Source organism: Zootoca vivipara, chromosome 6, assembly GCF_963506605.1.
Source record: "Zootoca vivipara chromosome 6, rZooViv1.1, whole genome shotgun sequence".
NCBI classification, from domain to species: domain Eukaryota; kingdom Metazoa; phylum Chordata; class Lepidosauria; order Squamata; family Lacertidae; genus Zootoca; species Zootoca vivipara.
This window is the reverse complement of record NC_083281.1, coordinates 50,245,389-50,269,501: the sequence shown is the minus strand read 5'-3', so window position 1 is coordinate 50,269,501 and position 24,113 is coordinate 50,245,389. Positions and strand designations below refer to the sequence as shown.

Genomic DNA, 24,113 nt, shown 5'->3' with positions numbered 1-24,113 from the left:
CTGTATTATCCATGTTTGCATTAACACCTTGGTGTGTATACAACCTTAGTTTTGCTTGTTAGTCTGCATTTGTTTTAGGTTGGTTTTTTTTAAAAAGAAATCTTAAATGATATTTTAAAATCCAACATGACATGAATTTGGAATTCTATTTATTTTATGTAAGCTGCCATGTATATTTTTGCAAAAATGTGGGAGATAATAATAATTATTATTTTACATATTTATTTGGTATTACATTAGATTAATGTAAGCTGCCTTGTGTGCTTTCTACAAAAGGCAGGGTATAAAATATAATATTTTGATTTTTACATGGAGCTTATTTGGTATTGTATTATTTTTTAAACTGCCTTGTGCACTTAAGTAAAAAAAAAAGGGTAATAAATAGTAGTAGTACCGGTAGTAGTACCACTATTAGTACTAATGGGTTGCATTCAGCTAAGTCCTACTCCAAGTAGACCTGCTGAAATAATGAACCTAAGTTAGTCACGTTTAGTGAACTTCAGTGGGTCTATTCTGAGTAGGACTAGCATTTAATATGGCCAATAGTTATAGTGATTAATAATATGACTGATAATAATGCTTGCTGATTTCATATAAAATATTTAAAACCCACCTTTCCATTCAAACAATCAAGCTGATTATTACAACAGTAACAAAAGAAAAGAAACTCACATTAAAAAGCACCCTCCCAAACAAGGTGAGATACCTTCTTCTTTTAATTATAATTTACATTTTATTATGATTCAACAACAATAATAACGAAAAGAAGAAGACCACGATTCATTATACCCCTCCCCCCCGCCGCGCCTTCCTTTTTTTCCTCCCAGAGCAATGTTCTCCATCTATGCCCCTGAGCTGAACCCCCCGCCCCACACACTTTGCGGCGCGCGTGCCACAGAGCTTCCGCGCACCCCCGCGGCGCTGACCCCCCTTTCGCCCACAGTCTGCCTTGAGAGAGAGAGAGAGAGAGAGAGAAGCAGCCCTGCAAAGCGGCTCTTCCAGCTGGCATTGACGTCAGAGCGGGCCGCACATGACCGAGGGGACCAATCAGGCGAGGCTCCGGAGCTGCTCCCGCAACAATCTTTCAGCGAAGCTCGTGTCTCTTCCTTGCCCAGCTGCAGGAGAGGCGGCGGCGAGGAGGAGGAGGAGGAAGAGGCGGCGGCGGCTCCACGCGCCTTCCTCCCTTTCCCACACCACGCGCACCCATCCACCCGTCTATCCCGACGCACGCCCAGCCAGCTCTTCCCTCCGTCCCCCGCAACGCGCGTCTGTGGAGCCCGTTCAGACGTGCACGGCAAGAACAAGGAAGGAGCCGGGGAGAAAGAAACCTTTCCCCCATTTCTCTCCCCCCCCCCGCGCCTCCCTTCCGCTGCGTCCACTCGCACAAAAGAGGATTCCCACACCCTCCCTCTCCTCGCCTGCCTTTTGGATGAAGCCTGCCTTTTGTCTCCGGCTTCCTGTGCGTCGGGATCGACCTTTCCTTTCCAGCATGGATTTGGGAAACTGAGCAACAAGATCCTCCGCCACCCCCTTCCCCACCCCCGCAGCCCCACAGACCACAGTCAGAAAACAGAAAAGGGAGGCGAGGATCAAAGCGGCAGCAACAGCGACGCAAGGAAAGAAAGAAGCTTTAATTTTTGAAGTTTCCAATAAGGATTTCTCTCCCCTCTGGTCGCTTCCTCTTTGCGTCTGTCTATTGGGTTTGTTTGGTGGTGTGTGTGTGTGTGTTTTAAAGGGGGGTGTTGCTTTTCTCTCCCCTCCTCCTCTCTCTTGCTCTTTTGTAGGGGGGAGAAAAACCCCTGGATTTTGTATATGTGTGTGTGTTTTTCTACGTTTTTAAATTTCCTGGACGATTTCGGGGGAGGAGGTGGGGGGGAGAGCAAGCAAGCGAGTGGTGGGGAGGGGTGGGGAGCCAAAAAATACCCCCGAGGGTAATAATAATAATAATAAAATAAAGAAGCCGAGCGGACCGTCTCCCTCTTAAGCTGTGATGGATTTCAGTAGCAGCTGCGGTGGTGGAGGAAGCGACCATAGACAGATCGAGGAGAGCAAGCCTTTGCTGGGCGAAATGTCTGCAACGGAAGGGAATAAAATGGGGGCCGCGCTGTGCAGGCGAGGCGTCCACTGCAGTGGGATGAGATATAAACTGCTTCAAGAAGGAGATATCCAGGTTTGTGTCATCAGGCACCCCCGGACATTCCTCAGCAAGATCCTCACCTCCAAATTTTTGAGGAGGTGGGAACCTCATCACTTGACCCTGGCGGATAACAGCCTCACGTCAGCAACAGTAAGTAACACGTTTCTCTCCTCCTATGTGAGAGCTCCCCCTCCCCCCTGCTTTAAAAGAATAGGATTCCCTCCTTTCTGGGAAGGGAGGGATCTCTGTCTGTGTGTACCGTATTCACAATCTCGATATTGAAGCGTCGACTTCGTTCTCCCCCTTAATACAAGCCAGAGATGTGGTGCCAGGCGAAAATGGTAGCAACGGATGTCCACCCACCCACCCACACGAATGATTATTGGGTTGTGTATCGGAAGGTTGTGCAAACCTTTCTTTTATAGAGGAAACGTTGCCATGCAGCCTTGGTTAGGAAGCTGCTCTAAGTGGTTTTGGCTATCTGTCCATGGGGCTTGTAAATGTGGGAATCTCAAAATAATAATGCAGTTTTTTTCTTTTTAAAATCTGTTTTTGTATATTGCACGCCGAATTTTTAAAATAATGCAAAATTTAAAAATCTGCGAGTGCATATGCATGCAGAAATCTGTCTGATCTTATCTAAAGACCAAAACATAAGAGGCAGCACTTAGCTGAAGATTGTTTCTACCTTAGGCCAAGTTAATAAAATAAAATCTTACAGAACTCTTCCTGCCCTTGAGCAACTGGGATATCTGATGTTACTGTAGGTTGATGAGGTCTTGTCTTTTAATGACTCTCTTTTTCCTGAGCATATTTGTTAATGAGAATTAGCCCAAAGTAACATCTCATGGTGGGAGGTTGTGTTTTTGGTCTAACCCCCCCCCCCCAAAAAAAGTACTGCATCTATTTTTCTTTTGTAAAAGGTCTTAACCTTTGAAATAATAAAGTGTGCATTGGTTTAGAACTGTGATGTGAAATTAAAAGTTGACTTGAAAACCAAACAAATAACCTGTAGAGGAGAACTGCAAGCCTTTATATGTCTGTTTATACGTAAGCCTCATTATTTTCAATGGGACTTACTCCCAGATAAATGTGAGTAGCAGTGGCAGCTGAAAATAATGTATATTGAATGTGGAAAGGCATAGTATAGTTTGAATGGATTGATAGGACTTTTGTAATGTTGCTGTGCTGTGCAGTACTTTTATGATGAGTGGTAAAAGTGATTTGGGCCTTGACTTTGGTTCTAGCCCCCCCCCTTGTGTGTATTCTGTCTCCGACCCATTCCCATTATGAGATATAGCGCAGGAATTTAAATCACCACCTCCCTCCCTCTCCCCATCTTTCATTGAGGATTAGTCAGGAAAAGGAAGAGAAACTACAACAGAAAGGTGCATTTCGCCTCCAAAACTTCCTTCTGCTGCACATGCTCCATTGAGATGAATGGAAGAATGGAGCCTCTCCCATTCATTAGAACAAAGCTTGCCTAACTGTGAGTCCAAGAAGCCCTTTCCCATTTTTATAACATGGCATGCTGTAGATTGTAAGTAATGTAAAATTTTTGGTGCATATTCCATACAGCTAAGCCAACATTGTAAATCCATGCCATTCAACTTTTCTTTATTATTAAAATATTATTATTTTGCCCACCTTCCCTCCAAGGAGCTCTAGGTGATGCACATGGTTCCCTCCCTATTTTATGCTCACAACAACCCTGTGAGGTAGGTTAGGCCGAGAGACAGTGACTGGTGGTAGGTCACGAAGGGAGCTGCCGTGTATCAGAGTTACAGCCCCCCAGCACCCTTAAACCACAGCTCCCAGGATTCTTTGGGGGAAGTAATGTGCTTTAAATGTACAATGTGTATGCAGTCCCAGTGAGCTTTGTGGCTGAGTGGAAAAGTGACCCTGGGTCTTCCTAGGCCTAGCACTCTAGCCACTACAGTCACACTGGCTTTTCATTTCCACTTCTGACTCGCACAAGCAGTATGAAAGCCACTTTTACAGCCCTGGAGTCTCCTAAAAATCAATTGGCTTCCTTCTAAGCAAGTGTGCATAGATGCAGTCCTCATTTTCTCCTTGTTGTTTTTACCTTTACTGTGTGTGTCGCAGTCTGTGTCCCATGTCACCCTTTCCCTTCCATCTGTGTGTTTTCCCCCATCCATTTTTTTCTCTGCCTACAAAATATGGTTACAGCCCATCTTCAGTTCAAGTTGAAACCCAGTTTGAGGATTGTGACCCCTACCAGTTGAATGTAAAGATATATTTTAAATGACAAGCTGGCACAACGTGTAAATGATACAAGCTTATCAAATTGTAGTGACCTTTGACATGTTTACAACGTAGAACTGCAAACATGGGTGAATTCACATTGGTTGCTTTATCAAAGCTTTGCTTATTTCTCCCACTCCCCAGTTTTGTATACAGTGTAGAACATCTGTGCAGGCCTTGGTTTCTCTTGACATTGAAACATGATTTTGAATTTTCCTTCCATGATTTTTTAGGAAGACTTCTTTCTCTTGGTGGTTGTGTGACAGGTCTTTACATTTATTTCGCAGTATTTTTATACCACTTAGTTGTCAAAGCCTCTAAGCTCTCCCCCCTTTTTTTTCTTCACAAAATGCTTTGTTATGGTTGCATGCTGCTTTGGAGGGGGGGCATATTAAAACCAGTTCTTGGGGTCCTGCTTGTGGGCATCTGGTGGGTTGGTGTGAGAACAGGAAGCTGGGCTAGAATGGGCTGGTGGCATGATCCCACAGGCTTATTCTTATGTTATTAAGACCAACAGGTGGTTTAGAAATAGTTATTACTATTACATAGTAATAGTTTTACTATGGCATAAAGCACACGGACTGGATGGCCTGCAAGCCCCCTCCCAAATTTCTGGATTATATGGAATGCTAGTCCTACTTGGAGTAGACCCAATGGAGTTAACTTACTCTTGAGTACAACTGACTTCGAAATAACCCCATAATTTTAAGTTGGGTGGGAAATCTTATGTCACTCCGGATGTTTTTGGACTACAGTTTCCATCATCCCTGATAGCTGGTTGATGGGAGGAGGGCCACGAGTCCCCCAGCCCTGTTCTAGGTCTAGAGATGGAGCATGGATAAGATGTTTCTTGAATACATTTCCTGATTTAATGTCATGCCAAATAAGCAGCTGTGGGTGATGTCATTGTTTACTGCCATTTTGTCAGCCATTCCAGCACCTATAACATTGGGCATCATTTTAATAAGATTTAATAAGAAATAGGGCCAGGCCAAGGCCAAAATCAGTCATGCCAGGAAGCAGATGTGGGCAGGCCCATGCAGAGTCAAGGGCAGTTAGGTACACTTGTCCCGGGTCTTGGAGGTTGGTTGAGGCCCTCCGTTAGGAGTCTGCTGGACTTATGCTGTCATGCCAAGAATGCCCTGTGCCTCCCAACCAAGTGGAGACTCCTGTCCCGGGCCTTAGAGAAGCCCTGCATGAGTCTGAATCTGAGGTAGGATGCAACCCAGGGTGCATGCAGTGAATTGCCATGGCTAAAGCTATAGTGGGCAGAACTTGACCAGGAGAGGGAGAAAGGCCAAACTCCTAATATTTATTCCAGACCTGGCCAGTCCAATGGCTTCATATTACTCGATCCCAGGAGGAATTTGTGTGGGAGACAATTCAGCAGTGAACTCACCTGATCTGTAGCCATTGATTTTATTTGTGGATCAGAACATGGTCTGCTGTCGAATCTGCACAACTGTGAATCCTCTGACACCTGTTTGTTTTTTTAAAATAAAAATGCTCCCCACCCCCTGACATTACAGCTTGGAGTTGCTAGAAGTGGGACCATGCTGTTCCTCACAGGGACATCATTTGGGGGGGGCACAAGATGGCTGCCCTCATGTAAGTATGGGGACAATCTCCCCCCCCCCCCGTGAGGAACAGCACACAATCGTGTCCCATCATTCTCTGGGCATTTCTGGTCCCAGCTCAACTCAGTTGGTAGAACTTCCCCCCTCTCCTCCTTAAAAAGTAAAATTAAAAATTCAGTGGCAGCCCACAAATTGTCTGAAGAAGTTCTTAAAATGTTTTTTTTTGCATGGTTTTTATTTTTGTTTAAAGCGCACAAATGCTGGTTGAAGCAGGATGGAAGCAGTCTTAATATTGATCATCTTCATCTTCATACCATGCATGGTTAAACTGTGGAATTTTCTCCCACAAGAGATATAGATGGCCACTAGCTTGTATGGCTTTAAAAGGAGAATAGACAAATTCACGAAGGTTAGCCACTATGGCTATGTTCTTCCTCCAGTGTCAGAAGCATTTTGCAGCAGAATACCAGCTGCTGGGGATTGCCAGTGGGTAGTCCCAACTCCCTGCAATGCCTGGTCCATCTATTCCTAGTCAGTCAAGAGTGTCCAGTGTTTTCCATTTTACCTGCTGCTGATGTCCTCACAGCTTGTCTTCCCAAGTTCTTTTCTCTTGGTTTGGTTCACTTCCAGTATTAGAGTTTCCAGGTTTGGGGGTGGGGGTGGGGACCTTGGGTAAGATGCCCTTACTGGACCCTCATCTTCCTCACTCATGTCATTTCTGCTTCTTTGCTTGTCCAGCCAGCAGAACCACCCAGAAGGCGAGTGTCAGGCAAATGGGGTGTGAGGGTGTCTTCTACCTCCACTGCATGGTGAGAAGAAGCTGGGTAGGAGGCCCTGGGATCGGCAGTGAGGCCCCTTGCAGGGTGTGGGCCCTGACAGGTCCATGACAGTGTATTGAAACTAAAATGTTCACTGCATGATCTTTTGGATGCAAAAGCATTACATCAACGTACAGCATTAAAAAGACAGTAGGCCTGTTAACAGGAGATGGCCAGATTAGGTGCCTCTTCTTAACAATGGCTTGTTAGACAGAAATTTCTTAAGGTGACTCTTGAGAAGGGGCCTATACAGTGGTACCTCCGGTTATGAACTTAATTCGTTCCGGAGGTCCGTTCTTAAGCCGAAACAGTTCTTAACATGAGGCGTGCTTTCGCTAGCAGCCCCCTCTTGCTGCTATTGCGCCGCTCCTGCGCGACTTCCGCTCGCATCCCAGGGCAAAGTTCGCAACTAGGGGCATTTACTTCTGAGTTATCAGAGCTTGTTACCCGAAGCGTTGGAGGACGGTACGTAACCCGAGGTTCCACTGTATAGTTCTCCATCCTGTTCCCCACAGAGGCCAACCAGAGGCCTCTTGGAAGCTGTGCAATTACCTCTGAGGTGCACCCAGCTCTCAACAAACACAGGCAATAAACTAGCAACTTTTTAGATTTTGTTCTTTCTTGTCTTTCAGGGTTATCTGTTGGACTGTTTGCTTCCTTCCAATATATTTTCCCATGCCATACCTATTTCAGTTGAAAGTGATGTTGACTATCCAAACTGTTTTGATGGATACTAGCCACCTCTTTCCCCTCCCACTCTGACCCACATCCATGACGGAGAATTAATACATTTACATCCATGTACATTAGTTACCAGAATATTTTTCTTTGTATTGGGTGAATGACACAGAAAATATAGCGCTACACAGCGGGGCCATCACTCAGTGGTAGAGTGCATGCTTTGCATGCAGAAGATTTGTAGTTCCATCCCTGGTATCTCCAGTTCAATGGGGAGAATCCTGAATTGCTGTAGTCATTATTAGAGGTTGTTTTGCTAGATGGACCCAATGGCCTGACTTTCCTAAGCTGGTGCTCTGCAAATGTTATGGACTACAACTCCCATGGGGCTGATGGGAGTTATAGTCCAAAACATATGCAGGGTAGCAGGTTAGGGAAGGCTGGCCTAAAACTACCTGTATCCAGTATTTCATATACAGTGGTACCTCTACTTACGAATTTAATGCGTTCCGAACGCACATTCATAAGTCGAAAAAATTTGTAAGTCGAATCCCACAGGAATGCATTGGGAGAAAAAAAGCGTAAGTCGAAGCAACCCTATCTAAAAATTTGTAAGTAGGAAAAAATCCTATCTAAACCGCATCCAAGATGGCGGACGGAGCTCCGTTCGTAAGTAGAAACATTCGTAAGTAGAGTTATTCGTATGTAGAGGTACCATTGTATACAGTGGAACCTTGGGTTGCGGACATAATCTGTGATGGAGGTAAGTCCGCAACCTGGATCGTTCGCATCCTGAAGCGCCACGTCTGCACAGGCGCCGGCACAATTTGGTGCTTCTGCGCATACGTGAGCGGCGAAACCCGGAAGTAACACATTCCGGTACTTCCAGGTTTCCTATGGTCCACAACCCGAAAACACATAACCTGAAGCGTCCGTAACATGAGATATGACTGTATTGGATACAGATAACTTCTGTTAGAACCCATCATAGTTTTGCCACTGATTTAGTGAATAGCCCGTTCAACTATTCCATGAGAACTGGTTTTTCAGAATGTGGTTATCGGCATGGGATATAAATTATTATAGTGTGTGTTCTCCTGATCTGCATTATTATCTGTTTTTTCTCATTGTGCAAGACACTTCAAACAAGATGCAGGTTTGCAAGGCATGCACGACTCCTGGGTGGGTTGCTTTTCTGTCATGCAGGAAGATAATTCATAATAATAAATTCATTTTGTGCCAATGAGCAGAAACATGTTGTGTTTTTTTTTATTGGCTCCACTGCCTAATGTCCCAATAGAACAATTTAATATTTACAAACTTTTGTTTTCTGTATAACTGGTTGCTCAGGGACATAGACAAATTTTCTCCTCTGGGCCAGATGAAGTTTATAAAGCAAACACCAGAGGAGTCTTAAGTATTTGTTTATTTCTAAAATCCATTACGGCATTCGTGCACATGCTATAGTGTTCATATTCCTTGCAGCAGCAGCACCTCAACCAATGTAGCAAACTAATAAACTAAAATACAACAAAATTAATAAAAACTTCATGCAAATACTCCTGCTTCTGCCTTGCTGCCTAATATTTTCATTTTTGAGTCTGCACTTAATATGGGGATGGCAGTAGGCTTTCTCTACCCAAGGTACTTTTCGGTCCGGCAAATGCAAATAGAAAGCTTCCAGTTTAGATTGTTTGAAACCATTTCCTAGCCCTCACAAGTGTAGAGATGCATTTTTAAAAGCCAAATATTCCCAAGGATCAGAACCTGAAAGCCTGGTTCAGTCATTTGATGCAGCGGTTAGCTCCTGCATCTAGGAAGCCAGCTCAGACTTCAGGAATTCTTGGTACATATGAGCTGGGTGTGTTGCACACAAATCTGTAAAAGAAAACCCACACTCGGTATCACCTTTATTTATATATTTACTCATTCATTCAGTAGAGTTATCCTGTGCTATAGTGTGTGTGTCTCAGAGACAAGGCATGAAGAATCCAAGAACGGGTGTCAGATATGTACACTAATCTGTATTTCCCTTCTATTTAATTGGTGAAATTGTCTCATTTTCATTGGAAAAGTTGCCAACATTTATTTTCAGATCCGTGTAGATTATATTCCAGTAACAGGCCAGGTAGCAGCGTCACTAGGATTCCAGAGATTTACGGTATTGCTCCCCGATTTGCCCCTTCTTTGATATTTTTAGATTCTTTACATACTTCTGTTTCTTCTTTCTTTCCTTTGCTTTTACTATGTTATTCCTGTGCCCAGCTTAGTAGCTTTAAATCCCCACTGCTGTGAAATGAAAATGGCCAAGTCAAGTGGTCTCTTTTACCAGTTTGATAGAAACATTCATGTATTGTACTCTGCTTGTAAAGCAGGGATGGGGAACCTCAGTCTGGGTGGGGGTGGAGGGGCTGATTGCAGACCTCCAGACCTCTGGATCTGGCCCTCAGGACTCTTCCCCCCCCCAGTTCACACCCCTCACTGGCCCTGGTTCTCACCCTCCTTGAGTGCCTGGCAGGAATGTGTTCTTGAACTCTGATAGTGCCTGTTTTCCTGCCTGGATGGAGAATAGAAAGGGTTTGTGTGTGCCTGCTGTATAGAGGGAAAATTCATGGATTACATCAGGCATCCCCAAACTGCGGCCCTTCAGATGTTTTGGCCTAGCTAACAGGGGCAATTGTCAGGGATCATGGGAATTGTAGTCCAAAACATCTGGAGGGCCGAAGTTTGGGGATGCCTGGATTACATTAAGTGTTCCACCTACCTTTCCCTCTGACTCCTCCTAGCACTGGCATTTGGCTCCTGGAATGTTGCCTGAAGGGAATGTGGCCCTCAAGCTGAAGAAGGTTTCCTACCACTGTTGTAAATGTTGAAATATAGGATGCTGCCCTAGAGCAAGGCACACAGTTTGTTCATCTTGCCAGGCATGGCCAAACATGGCCCTCCAGCTGTTTTGGGACTACAATCCCCATCATCCCTGACCACCAGTCCTGTTAGCTAGGGATGATGGGAGTTGTAGTCCCAAAACAGCTGGAGGGCCAAGTTTGGCCATGCCTGGCTAATACTGGCAGCAGCTCTTCAGGATCTCTGGCCTGGTTCTTTTCCATCACTTGCTATCTAATCCATAGAAACAAAACCTGGAGATGTCAGGAGTTGCACCTGGGACCTTCTGCATGCAAAGCATGTGTTCTGTGGCTACTGAGCTACGGCTGGTTCACACAGGTATGGAGGTCACTTGATGAACTCAGCACTTTGTGAATGGCAGCTAAAGGCTGGTTCATGTGTGCTGGATATATGGAGGATTTTAACTGCTGAATGAGCTACAGCAGAAGAGACACTATATAGACTCCTTTCAATGGTGTTGATTCACATTCTCTACTGTGACTCCTCATATTGTGAGTGATTGAGTGGTGAGAATGGAAATCATCTGGTGTCCAATTGAGGCAGCATTGAGTGATGCATACCTTCTACCACCCCGCAGATGAAAAGGAAGACAGGCTTATAATCTCTGTTCTCCCACCAGCAATGATTTCCCGAGCCCTCTTTACACATAGTTGAAGCTCTTTAAAAAAATTCCTTCAGTAGCACCTTAAAGACCAACTAAGTTTTTATTTTGGTATGAGCTTTCGTGTGCATGCACACTTCTTCAGATACTTCTTCAGATACTTCTTCAGATAGCATGCACACGAAAGCTCATACCAAAATAAAAACTTAGTTGGTCTTTAAGGTGCTACTGAAGGAATTTTTTTATTTTACTTCGATCCAGACCAACACGGCTACCTACCTGTAACTTGAAGCTCTTTGTTTTTGTGTGAAGCGTTCATTTATTCTACAGTGACCCTGTGCTTCTGTGACTTAAAAAGCCAAGAGCGAGGTTGCTCTTTGGATAGACGTTTGGTGCCTTCGTGTCCATGTGCTCACACACACCCCAGTGATTTAGTAATCACTGGGAGCCTCAGGGAGGGAGGTTGAACTCTAAAGAATGGTGATGTTAGCAATTCACATTGACTGAATTAGCAAGCACAAGGACTTGAAAAATAGGGACTGTCCCCTATTAAATAGGAGCAGTTGGAGCATATGGCGCTAAACCAGAGTTGTAAGCCTCCTCTGGTCAGTACTGTGATCAAGTGCAAGGAAGGGCTGTAGCTCAGTGGGTAGAGGATCTGCTTTGCATGCAAAAGTTCCCAGGTTTAACCCCCACCACGTAGGGTTGGGGAAAGAGTCTTGACCTGAAACCCTGGAGAGCTGCTGCCATTAGTGTAAACCAGGGGTCAGCAAACTTTTTCAGCAGGGGGCCGGTCCACTGTCCCTCAGACCTTGTGGGGGGCCGGACTATATTTTGAAAAAAAATATGAACGAATTCCTATGCCCCACAAATAAACCCAGAGATGCATTTTAAACAAAAGGACACATTCTACTCATGTAAAAACACCAGGCAGGCCCCACAAATAACCCAGAGATGCATTTTAAATTAAAAAAAACACATTCTACTAATGAAAAACATGTGGATTCCTGGACCGTCCGCGGGCCGGATTTAGAAGGTGATTGGGCCACATCCGGCCCTCGGGCCTTAGTTTGGGGACCCCTGGTGTAAACAATACTGACTCAGTATAACACAGCTTCCCGTGTTGCTATATACAGTGGTACCTCGGGTTACAGATACTTTAACCCGAGGTACCACTGTATATGAATCTTTCTTAAGGTCTACATATAATTAGACAAAATATGGCTCAAAATACACGCGGCATTTGTTTAGTTCTCTCTTATCCACCTAGGGATTCAATTTCTATGGATTCCGATGCAACCTGACCTGATGTTTTCTTGGTCTATTGTGTGGATCAGAATGTAATTATGCTTCATATTGTGCAGTCTTATAATTTTGTGTTAAAGGTTTTGGCTCAAAACATGTACCAAAATTAATATTTTAAAGTAAATTTAGATGTATTTGATGAGATAAAATAATTGATTAAAAATGCAGGTTTTTAAAAGTAAAAAATAGGTTTGAAATATTTTTTCTGTATATATTTTTTTAAATGGCAGATTAAAGCAAAAATACAATATAAGAAGTGTGAATAGACACATGCAGAACTGACACACATTGGAATTAGACTGATCCAGCCATCCCTACCTCCGCCATGAATTTTGACAGAATCACCCCCTTTTCACACTTGACATGAGTTGCTTTTTTGTATATGTAAATCATATGCATATAAAAGTTTAAATTGGTGGTCTCTCTTGCAAAAGAGAATTATCTAATAGTACAGAGCAGCAGCTGCCATGAACTGTTTTCCAGTTAAAAGTTTCAGAGTTCTCCCAAAGTGCTGAATAGTATAGCTTTCTCTCCTGCTTCTCTTCTGCCATTAAACTCCAGGTGAAGCTCATGGGGTTCTGAGTGAGAGGGCTGCTGTGCTCAAATTTTGCTTGCACCATCTGATAGACCACTGCGAGAACAGGCTGGTGTACCAGCTGGGGCTTTTGCTTGATCGAGTAGGGCTCTCTTTATGCCCTAGTTTCCCATCCCAATACTAGCCCAAACCCAGATCTGCTTGGCTTCAGCAATGCTGCAACGCTGTGTGCTTTTAGTCCTTGCATGCATGTATATGCTGACAGCTTGGGAAAAATTGAGAGGGTGAAAAAGCATATACAGTATATTTTTACTCGCAGGAATCTGGTCAACTCTCTGCCTGTGATTAATAAGGACGGGGTGTGATTGCACAATAACAACGAAGTTGCCAATTAACCTCCATCAAGGAAGCGAAAAGTGGATGTTGATACATTGTCTCTAGTTTCACTTCTGAAGTTGTGGGAGGCAAAGCTGGAGATAATTCTTCTGAGAAGTAATTCTTGTTAGCAGCAACAGCGGGCCACTAACCTGGGTCTAATTCTAGAGGGGGCAGCTGCATTAGTCTGTTCATACAAAAAAACAAGTTTGTGGTACCTTAAAAGACTATAACAGTTTTTTTTTAATAGAACGAGCTTTTGTGGAGTATGATCTGCTTCATCAGGCATTGGTCCAGCTAGCAGATTGTTGACAAAGGAGTGAAATTTATATTTGAGTGGGTTCTGGTCCTAGGAACATAGGAAGCTGCCTTATAATGAGTCAGACTGCTGATCATCTAGCTCAGTACTGTCCACACTGACTGGAAGCAGATCTCCAGGGTTTCAGACAGGAGATTTCCCCCAGCCCTACCTGGAGATGCTAGGGGTTGGACCTGGGACCTTTTGTGTTTATCACTGTGCAAAATATGTAACAGGAAATGCTTTGCATCTTGCATCTTGCTCAGCATTGTCTATGTCTAGCAAGACCTCTCCAAGATATTAGGTGGGTGAGTTTTCAAGCCCTGCCTGCTGGGTATGGATCCTTGAACCTTTTGCATGCAGAGCTTGTGCTCTGTCATTGAGCCACAGTCTTCCCTTGTCAGTTCAGCCTGTGCCTTGTCAGCATAGCTGCTCTCTTAATTATAAGAGCAGCCTTGGTCGGCTTTCAGAAAAAAATGATTGGAAATAACTACATGGCACAGGAGGAAAATGCTCCCTGGAAGAAACCAAGTAAAGTAAGAATGACTTGTATCCAAAGTGTACAAATTCAGACGATACTGCTCAGTATAATTTCCCTGCATAGGAGACATTTATATATGCTTTTAAACCTTATTTGGCATGGGAGTGAACATCCAGGCCCAGGCGTTGAACTGTAATGATGGTTCCTATGCCAATTGTCGTGTGTCTGGCAGATGGAGGGAGCAGGAATCAAGCTGCACCTCGCAGGGTCTGGTCTCCAGGATGGTGAGCTCATTTGTTTGCTTTTTCTTAGCAAAGCAGCTCAAAGGGGGTGGGGGTAGGGAAGCATTAGCTCATCTAGTCCAGGATTTAGATTGATTGTGGGACATATGCAAAACATTTCATGATTTCTATTAACTCCAGGGAGTTGTGGCTTGTGCTGCATTATCCCCTTGGGTTTGATGGTTTAGATTTAGTGCTGTGCTGAACATTTCTTCTGCATTCCACCCCCCCAGAAAATTTGGTGAAATTCTCATGCGTGGTGGGGTGCCATGTTTTTGTTGCATTTACCTTACTTTTGAGATGGTTGAGGGGTGCTTGTATCTTCTCTTTCATTCTGTAAATCGGAAAGGGAACCTCTGGAACTAATGCCCCTGCCCCCGGTTGCAATTTCGCCTGTGAGGTATTTCCTCAAAACTGTGCCCACCTGTCAATCAGTTGAGCTAGTGGGCTAAGTTACATGCTAAGGAGACTGTAGTCATCCTCTGGACTCATTAGCCAGTCTTCCCAAAATTCAGTCCGGAGTAAGAGGGAATCCTTTCACTGGAGAGATGTGTGAGGATGTGGAAACCTGCATCAGGTATTTGTGACTTCAAGTGTTTCTGCTTTGGAGGGATGTTGAGAACCTCTTTTGTTTCTCTATTCCGCCACCATCCCCAAGGTTGAGGTAGGGAATGAAAACAAGCAGGTGTGATGGTAGAAGTCTGGGGAGGAGTTAGAAAAGGATATCTGATTGCATTGTTAGTTTTAGTTGTTTCGAGAAGAAACTTTTTCAAAAATATCTGAGCCTACTGGGGTTAGTAGCTGGGGACACCCGTCCACTTCAGCTGGCTGAAATACTCAGCTGGCGAAAGAGGACCCCTTGCATATCCCAGCAAGCCAGGGATTGTTTCCTGAAAACGAGACGCTCTGCAAGGCAGAGAGCCAAAGGTTTGCGGCTCGTGTGGCACCACAGAAGGGTCTCATGTTTACCAGTGGCAGCCAACGTCCTCCTGCTGCTCTCTTGCAGGTGTCAAGTTAGGCGAGGGACCATAGCTCATGGCAGAACTTCTCCTTTACACACAGATGGTCCCAGACTCAATCCCTGGCATGTCCAGGTAGGGCTGGGATAGACTCCCTGCCCCAAACCCTGGAGGGCTGCAGCTTCCTCTGAAAACCTTGTGCCTATGTAGGCATCAACTGCACAGGTTCTCTCCTGGTTTCAGACTCATGATGGGCATATGAGATGGCCCTTGGGATTTCACGCTCTAGCCCTGGCATCCCCAAACTTTGGCCCTCCAGATGTTTTGGACTACAATTCCCATCATCCTTGGCCACTGGTCCTCTTAGCTAGGGATCATGGGAGTTGTAGGCCAAAACATCTGGAGGGTCGCAGTTTGGGGATGCCTGCTCTAGCCTATTCTAGAATTCCCTGGGAAGTGATTGTTAAACCACTCTAGGAATTGTTGCTCTGAGAGGATCTCCTAACAATTCTCAGCACCCTTAACAAACAGAAATACAGAGAGTGGCAGCCCACAAGCTATGGATCTCCTTCCCCACAGATGTGTGTCTAGTAGCATTATTGTTCAGCTTTCACTGTATGCTAGATGCATTTCTTAACCCTGGCTTTAATCAGTTAAAATATTTCGTTTGGAGGAATCTACCTCTTTTGCTGAATTTGCAATTGTTCTGTTCCGTTTTGAACAGCTTTACTTGTTTTTATAGTAGTTAACTGTTCTGTCTGTTTTTATAACTACCGTATATATTATGCTGCTGTCATTGGCCCCAGGATCATATGGTAACCCATCTCAACTTATCAAATAAATAAACCTACGACAATATCTAATACAACATGAGCCTGCATCCATCTCCTGGGATTCTCCTCTGTCCCAACCTTTCAATCCCCATCTCAAAAAAGGTATGTCCACCTTTTGGGTGGTTATACCCCATTTACAGATTACCTGACGGCCCGGGGAGACTCGTCTGACACAAGCTGTGTTTGCCATTTCAGTTTTAATGCTGCTGTTTCGCTTTGGGTTGTTGTGATTGCCCTAATCGTGAGTTTTTATTACTTTATTGTGTATGCCATCCTCGGAGGTGGAATGTAGGGGGTGGGGAGTACATATGAAGATCTGCGTAAGTTGGAAAAGAGTTGTTGTTGGTTTGTCAGGATTAATCACCAGTGAAATATTGCCTCTATGTTTCCTTCTGTCCAGATTATGAAACCTAAACTGGTTAGTTTGCTTTCCTGCTTCATGCGCCTGCCTAGCACCAAACGTTCAGAAGATGGTCTGGGTGTTTTTTAATGCTGCTACAAAAGCTGGTGTGTAATTGAAGATAGCAAATCAAAGCTCTCTTTCAAACTGGAAAACCAACCCCTTGAACTGTTTCTCTAGGAATTGGGGTTTGTAAAACCTGGTGTACTAGAACATCACACTTAATACAATAAACAATGCCCGAAGGTAGTAGAGACAGGAGATGATAGACTATGTTCCTTTACTAAATATATGGTAGGAAATGTGTGGTAATCATCCAAGTTATTGTTTTGTTTTCCTTCTGGGTTTTGTTTTCCTGCAAAAGAAGGAGGAAGTAAAAAGACTTCAGGTTGCTCTAAAATGAATTGATTTGAGCTGATCCCTCAGAATTAGGGGAAAGGTTTGATATATTTTTGGGGTGGCTTGAAAAAAATATTTGGCAAGCACTTGTGATGAAAGTATTGATAAATTAACAGGTACCCCCCAATCCAGAGTGTGATGACTGCTACTCCACACTTCCTAGGTCTGCTCTGTACATTTTTCTATTCTATTCTTTATTTTAACAAATTGTAATTGGGAAATATCTGCCTTTAATTTATTGACACTAAAATATATTGCCATGTTACTGAAATCTCAGGGTAGGTGACTTTTTGAGATGTTGAAAGTACAGTATGGGAGTCTTAAAACAGCCACCATGCATTGCTAGATGAAAGCTTTCTTTATTGCAACAGCACACCAACCCAGACAATCTAAAAGCAAACTAACCCCAAGCCCTAGATTCTTGGCCATCCTGATATTAAACTGCTCCCACCTGATTAATCAACTAAAGTTCAAGTTGGCTAATCTGTCAGGTAGATTGATTGAAGCTTGCAGTCATATTTGTTTTTTGGCAGGGAGGAGGAACTTGTGGCTGTCCTAGATGTTGCTGGACTCCATCTCCCAGCACCCTCAGCCAGCATGGCCAATGGTCAGGGATGATGAGAGTTGTAGTTCAGCAACATCTCTGGAGAGAAACTGGGTCCCAATTTGTTTTATATTGGTTTATTGGTTTAATACCAATTTCCCCTCTACAGAGTGCTTTATAACTGTTGTCAGCATGCAACAACTGTGAAAGGTGGGTTAAGTTGGGATGTTGCCTGTCCAAACCAGGAGTTTGCAAAACATTAACTGAATGTTATGTTGGGAACCGCCCTAAGATCTGCAAATGAAGGGTAGTATACAATTTTTAACACCCACCACCACCACCACAATGATTTGTTACGATGAGATGTCCCAACTTTATCACTAAACTTTTAACATTATTTCCCCTCTCAAAAAAGGAGTGGAGCAGCCTTGTTGAACCTTTGTATTATGCAGCCGAGACTTAGTTTCTAATTAGAAAATGCAGCAAGAGGCTAATGATTTATAGCCCCCTCCAGATTCCACCTTCATTACAATAAGTCATGAACAAATCACCAACCATCAATCTGTTCAATAGTTTCATTTTAGAGCATAAAATTGTGGAAGGATTGGAGCATCTTTTTACCCTAGTTCAGTGGTAAGATTGTGGGGAGAGAGAAACAGAATGTGTTCATTCCCTAGCACTCACATTGCAATGATTCCTAGCTAGCGAGTTTGGGCAAGAGTTCTTTTTGAGAGCTGGCTTTGAGATCTCAAGGTTGCTCATGGGCAAACAATACCGTTCCAAATGTGTCATTGGTTTGACTCAAGTTGAGCACCTCTCTTTCTGTTCTCATTGTTGCTCATAAGGCTCAAATGTAGGAAATGTTTGTAAAGGAAATGCAGTAAATGGATGAGGATGGGTAGCTTTTCTGCTTTGCAACTGAATGTATGTTCAGTGAGACACTTAACCATGTGACCAAACCTGTGCACAGTCAGAGCTGTGAGCAGTGGGGTGAAGTCACAGTCAAGGTAACCTTTAAACAATAAGCGATGTTGTAAAGGGCAGAGCCGAATCTATCCCCTTTATAATCGAATGAGGGTCACTCTGACCTAGAGAATTCGGTAGACATTCCACGGCTCAGTGGAAGAGTACATGCTTGGCATGCGAAGATCCCAGTTTCAGTCTGCATCTTCTCCAGCTAAAGAACCAGGTGGCAGATGATGTAGATGAAGAAGTCTGCCTGAGGCCCCCAGAAAACCATTGCCAGCCAGATCACAATACTGGGTTAGATAAATAAATATCCTGGCCTGGTGTAATGTAGTGTCCCATGTCCCAAGGCTGTGTACGCATTACCATTTACACTGTCTCCAGTGTGCTCCTGCCACTAGTATTTGAAACCGAGTTGTGCTGCTCTGGTTTGCCAGAAGTGGCTTTGTCATGCTGGCCACATGACCTGGAAGCTATACGCCGGCTCCCTCAGCCAATAATGCGAGATGAGCGCGCAACCCCAGAGTCGGTCACGACTGGACCTAATGGTGAGGGGTCCCTTTACCTTTACCTTTTTACCCAAGGCATTACCCATGGTCCATATGTACCCTGTATTTTCTTGAGAAGCACAGCTGTTTGATGCATTTTCCTTTAAGCCAGCTTCCATCCAGTTTGAAAATGTAAGCCATGGCTAAGCTGGGGTGTGTGCATTTGAAGCATCTGTTGCACATGCGCAGCTGACAGCTTCATTGAATAGGAGGTTGAGGTGTGTATGTTGTGGGGAAACAAATCAGGTAATAAACACCAGATGGAGACATCCTTGCCATTTCTCTGGTGTGTACAGCAATGGAAAGATGTGACTTGGAACTCAGCAAGGGATTTTGTTTGCATTCCTTAAAGCTAAGAAAGGCGCTGTCTATGCTACAGTCTTATTGAGCTTCAACGCTTTTTATTCTAACTTTCAGCTCAACTTGGCTGTTGGAAAAGTGTCATATAAATATTTAATCAAAGTGCTGAAATTGATTTTGTGGGCCTTATTGTTTCTGAGAATTCTCCACCAAAGTTTCCTAACACCTCCTCCCAACAAAAAAGTACAGAGTTCCCTGTAGATTTATAAATTTATTAGAGAGAGAGAAAGAATGCTTATTAAACCAGTTGGTGCAGATGTCTTAGTTTGACCAGTAACTGGATGGAAAATTAAATAGGTTTCCAGCTTCTTTTTAGTAGCTTTTCCGTGTACCACTTCATAGCACCTTTGACATGCAGGTGATAATGCTTGTATGCCTGAGTACTGCTGAGTCCTGAATACCTAGCTGCTGTTAAAGGCACAGAAGCAGTCTACTTGTTTTCCTGGCCACATGGCAAGCATAAAAGATTACAGCCTTAAAAAATTATGGCAATAGTTAGAAAAGGCCTCAAGAGCCCTTGGGCCCATATATCTGCAGGAGCACCTCTTCCTGTTACAGGCAGTTTGTTCCTTAAGATGGCGGTGGGGACTTTGTGTTCCCTGTGAACAGATACATGAAGGACTTTTTCTGAGGTTTAATCCCAAGAAGCAATATGTGAGTCATTGTTTTAATGTTTTGCTGTTTAAAATGTTTAGTTCGTATATATGGTTATTGATGTTTGATGTACTTTTGTATTTACATTAGTTGGATGTCTCCTGGAACTCCTTTTGGAGGGTGGGCAGTCTCTAAAGAAGTACAGTAAATACGGTATGTGGGAGCCCCTGGTCTTCCAAAAGGGAACAGAAAGGTAATACAAATTAAATACTTGGGAGAGAGACAGAATACCTGTGATACTTTGTGCCATAAGCTATAGGACAGGGGTCAGCAAGGTTTACCTCGCCTAGGCTAGTTCCCTCCAGTGGAGAGCCCTCTGGATTGTGTGTGTGCTCACAATTTCTGGCGCCTGCGCAGATGTGATTTCCGGCATCTGCATCTGTGCAGATGTGGTTTTCGGCTCCATGGAACCGAGTCCCCGCACCGTGCTGCGCACATTTAGCGCGGCGCGCGGGAACTCACCAAGCGAGCGGCTTGTGGGCTGATTAAACGACCCGCATGGGCCGCTTGTGGCCCATGGACCTTAGGTTGCCTACCCCTGCTATTGGACAAACCTTGCTCATAGCTCGTGCTTAGTCTGGAGCAGGTTGCCACCTGAGGCGAAATAGGGGGTTCTGCATCCTAGCCTGCTGTGCTGGGGTGATCCTTAGACCATTGCCGATCAGTTTCCCTACCTCCTAGCGGCAATCGGTACACTCTGTGGGAGCTACCCCACTCCTCATAGTATTGCTGCTCACTTGGTTTCTCTGTCCAAGGTCGGGGAAGATGGAACACCTCTCTCTCTCAGTGGTGGCAGTGATGGTGGTGGGGCCAGAGTGCCGCTTCTTGCACTTCTACCGCCTGAGGCGGGTGCTTCACCTCACATCATGGCTAGGCTGACCCTGGTCTGGAGACAGCTAAAGCAAGAGCTATGATTTGATATGCTAAATCATGGCTTAGCTCAGGGGTCAGCAAACTTTTTCAGCAAGGGGCCGGTCCACTGTCCCTCAGACCTTGTGGGGGGGGGGCGGACTATATTTTGGAGGGGGGGGAATAAAAGAATTCCTATGCCCCACAAAAAACCCAGAGATGCATTTTAAATAAAACAACACATTCTACTCATGTAAAAACATGCTGATTCCCTGGACTGTCTGCGGGCCAGATTTAGAAGGTGATTGGGCCGCATCTGGCCCCCGGGCCTTAGTTTGGGGACCCCTGGCGTAGCTCTTTGCAGAAGCAGAAAGACAGAGGAGGAGCTTAATAATAATAATAATAATACAACATTATTATTTATACCCCACCCATCTGGCTGGGTTTCCCCAGCCACTCTGCATGGCTTACAGTATATATAAAAAATTGTAAAGCACCAGATATAAAAAATTTCCCAATACTGGACTGCCTTCATATGTCTTCTAAAAGCCAGATAGTGGTTTTTACCTTGACATCTGATGGGAGGGCATTCCAAAGAGCGGACACCACTACCGGTTGGTTGCAGTCTGCTCTTCTGTGCTGGCACACTCACAATAAGCCATGGTTTGGCTTAGCATGATGTGCAAACAAGGCCAGCATAGGTTAAAGCCATATACACTAGACTGTATCTCTGTACAAGAAAGCCAGCCACCTGAAACTTACGAGTCTCTAATGCTTGCTTAAAGGGTTGCAAGGAAGAAGCCACCAGTGGTTTGTCTTGCCATAACTGTCATATGAACAACTGCAGTTCTTTGATAGCAGTGCCCCGTGATTCTTGATGTTTCCTTGGTCCCACCCTGAAGTGGCCTTCAAATAACCTGTCTTGATGGTGGGGCAATGCCAGCAGTGTTTGCTGTTTTTGCCGTTTCCTCTGTGACTTCTGTAGAATTCTACCAGTGGCTCTACTGGCTAATGCTCATTATGATTCCTGCCTGCTTTATCATGATGAAACTGAGACAGTGGCACCGTGAAATTGAGAGAGACTCTCTCACTTCCTCCTTCCCCTAGTAGTTTAAATGGAGTCTTGACTGAACTGGGGTGGTTGTGGTGGGGGGTGATGTCTGGTTTGCAAGTAAATAACTGGAATGTCAGATGGGAGTGTCAGTCAGAGGGGTGAAAGGGGAAGTGCGTGTGCAATACAACTTTTTGGCTTCATTTTTGTTTTCGCTTTAAGCAACCAGCACAGTTTGCTTGAAATGGAGTGCAAGATCCCTGTGAGAGTGAGGGAAGCCTAGCTTGAGCAATGGCTGAGTAAGGGAGGCTTTTGAGTTCTGTGGAACTTTTGCTTTGCTTGCACAGACATGCCATGCAGCATTGTTGCAAAACAACAACAACGTTGTAATAACCGAATCTTAGGATTTTTGCAACTGGTGGTTCTTTTAAAAAGAAGTAGTAATCCAAACTGATTTACAATCATTTGTCACTGGACATGTACATGGTCTTCACCATTCCAACCCCCTAAATTATGTGGAATGATAACTAAGGTTCTGCACCCCACACTTGCAAAACGAGACCATACTGTATATAACATAATCTAAAAGCTGCCTTCTCATAATTTTTCAGGGGGTGAAAGGGTGAAGGATTTGAAAATCACCAGATTGATTAATACTTTTTTTTTTTAATGCGCTCTACAGAACAACACATTTACATAGCACATTTTCCCCATCAGCTTTGGCATAATGATCAAAAGCAGTATCATACTATGCAAACTATTGGCTGCCGAGAAGACCCTTTCCACTGGCAAATTAGTTCTGTTTTACAAAAAACACAGGCTTTAGGCCAGGGCCTTCAAGGCTGTTTGATAATCCAGCCCTGGTGAAAGTGTTCGTGTTAGAAAAATAAATAAATCAAATGCAGGGACATGTATGCTGCTCTGCAGACTACCTGAATGGAACTTGTGGACTGTAGTTTGAGAACCTCTGGCCTGTTTTGATTGACAATGGCTCCTAGGGAATGAGGTCTTCCTTTGCAGTTGCTGCCAGAAATCCTCCTGATTGGAGATGTCAGAAGACCCAGCATAGGACCTTCTCTCAGCAAATGCCTGTGCTCTAGCATTAGCAATGTCCTCTCCCCTGTGCATTGTTGTTTCCATGCTGCTTCCAGCTTAAAAAAAATATTTTTTCTTCTTTTTGCTGATTCTTACTTGCCCCTTTTATTAAAGCTTTAAAAATGTTTTTAAGCCTCTCCCCGCGTACGTATTTGGCCTTTATGTGTCCTATAAGGGGGTTGGGCTGCATTAAATCATAGGCAGCTGAAGTGCTTCAAGTTGTGTGTGTTAAAAAAAAAGTCTTAAACTGATTAGGCCCCCAAAGTAAACGAATTGTCAGTTAAAAGAACACGTCAAAACACTGTCAACATGAAAAAATCCTTTTTGAGCTGATGGGTACAGTGCTCGTAAATCGGAGAGCCTCGTGAAAGGAGGAAAAACAGACCAAGACTGGACCACGTGGAGAGCTGGATGCTATTGATGCTCTGGGGATTTCAGTGGCCTTTTGCAAAATAATAATAAGGGAGGGGGAGAGATACCATTGTACTTCTGCTTCTTCTAGGGTGCCTTATTGTTTCTGTAGTCACATGGGATGCAGCCTGTGGAGATTGCAAAGCAAAATACTGTGTCAAACTTTGCTTTGTTTGTTTGTTTGTTTTGCATTGCTAAATCAGGATGAGTTGGAGTGGAATTTTGGGGAAAGAAATAGGAAGGGATGGCTAAAAATATGTGTCTGGCAGCACTTGTGGCTTGGCAGACCTCTCCATTGTTTTTGCTGACAGCATTCATCCCTTTTGCTGCTGTTGTTGGGAATCCATCTTCCACCACTGGTAATCAGATGTCTTAACCCCACTAATAAATCTGCCCTCATCTCTGCTGCCCTGGCTATCTGCTTGTGAATGAAGGAATCTGGTAGCTGGCTATTGTTGACCTGGGAATATGAGACAGGGAATTTGAAAATCCCCAAGGGTCTCGCTTTCGTTAGTGGGGTGTGCGCCGCAGGAACATCATAACATAAACAACAACATCAACCATGCATGTGAGTTTTTCTTTAGCAAATAAGCAAGTATCAAGGGACCAATTAATTCCACGAGTTTGCATGGCTGTGTATATATAAAAATCCTCCTTTGAAGTGAACTGTGCACAATTTTGGGCCAGTTCCCATTATACATACTTGTCACTTGCAGAACGTTAACTTGCAGACCTGTTGCAGATCAAATATGATAGGTGAGAGTTTTGTATCAACCAGGCATTGTCTTT

The 24,113-nt window shown here is 44.1% G+C and overlaps 1 protein-coding gene across 1 annotated transcript in view; it reads left to right on the top strand.

Annotated features, from left to right (window-relative positions):
* Nucleotides 1-1,071: 1,071 nt before the first annotated feature.
* CMIP (c-Maf inducing protein) overlaps nt 1,072-24,113 on the top strand; it is a 161,582-nt gene continuing 138,540 nt past the window's right edge. The window contains exon 1 of the mRNA XM_035120939.2: nt 1,072-2,287. Coding sequence (XP_034976830.1) covers nt 1,991-2,287 — 297 coding nt within the window. The 5' untranslated portion in view covers nt 1,072-1,990. The remainder of the gene's footprint in view (nt 2,288-24,113) is intronic.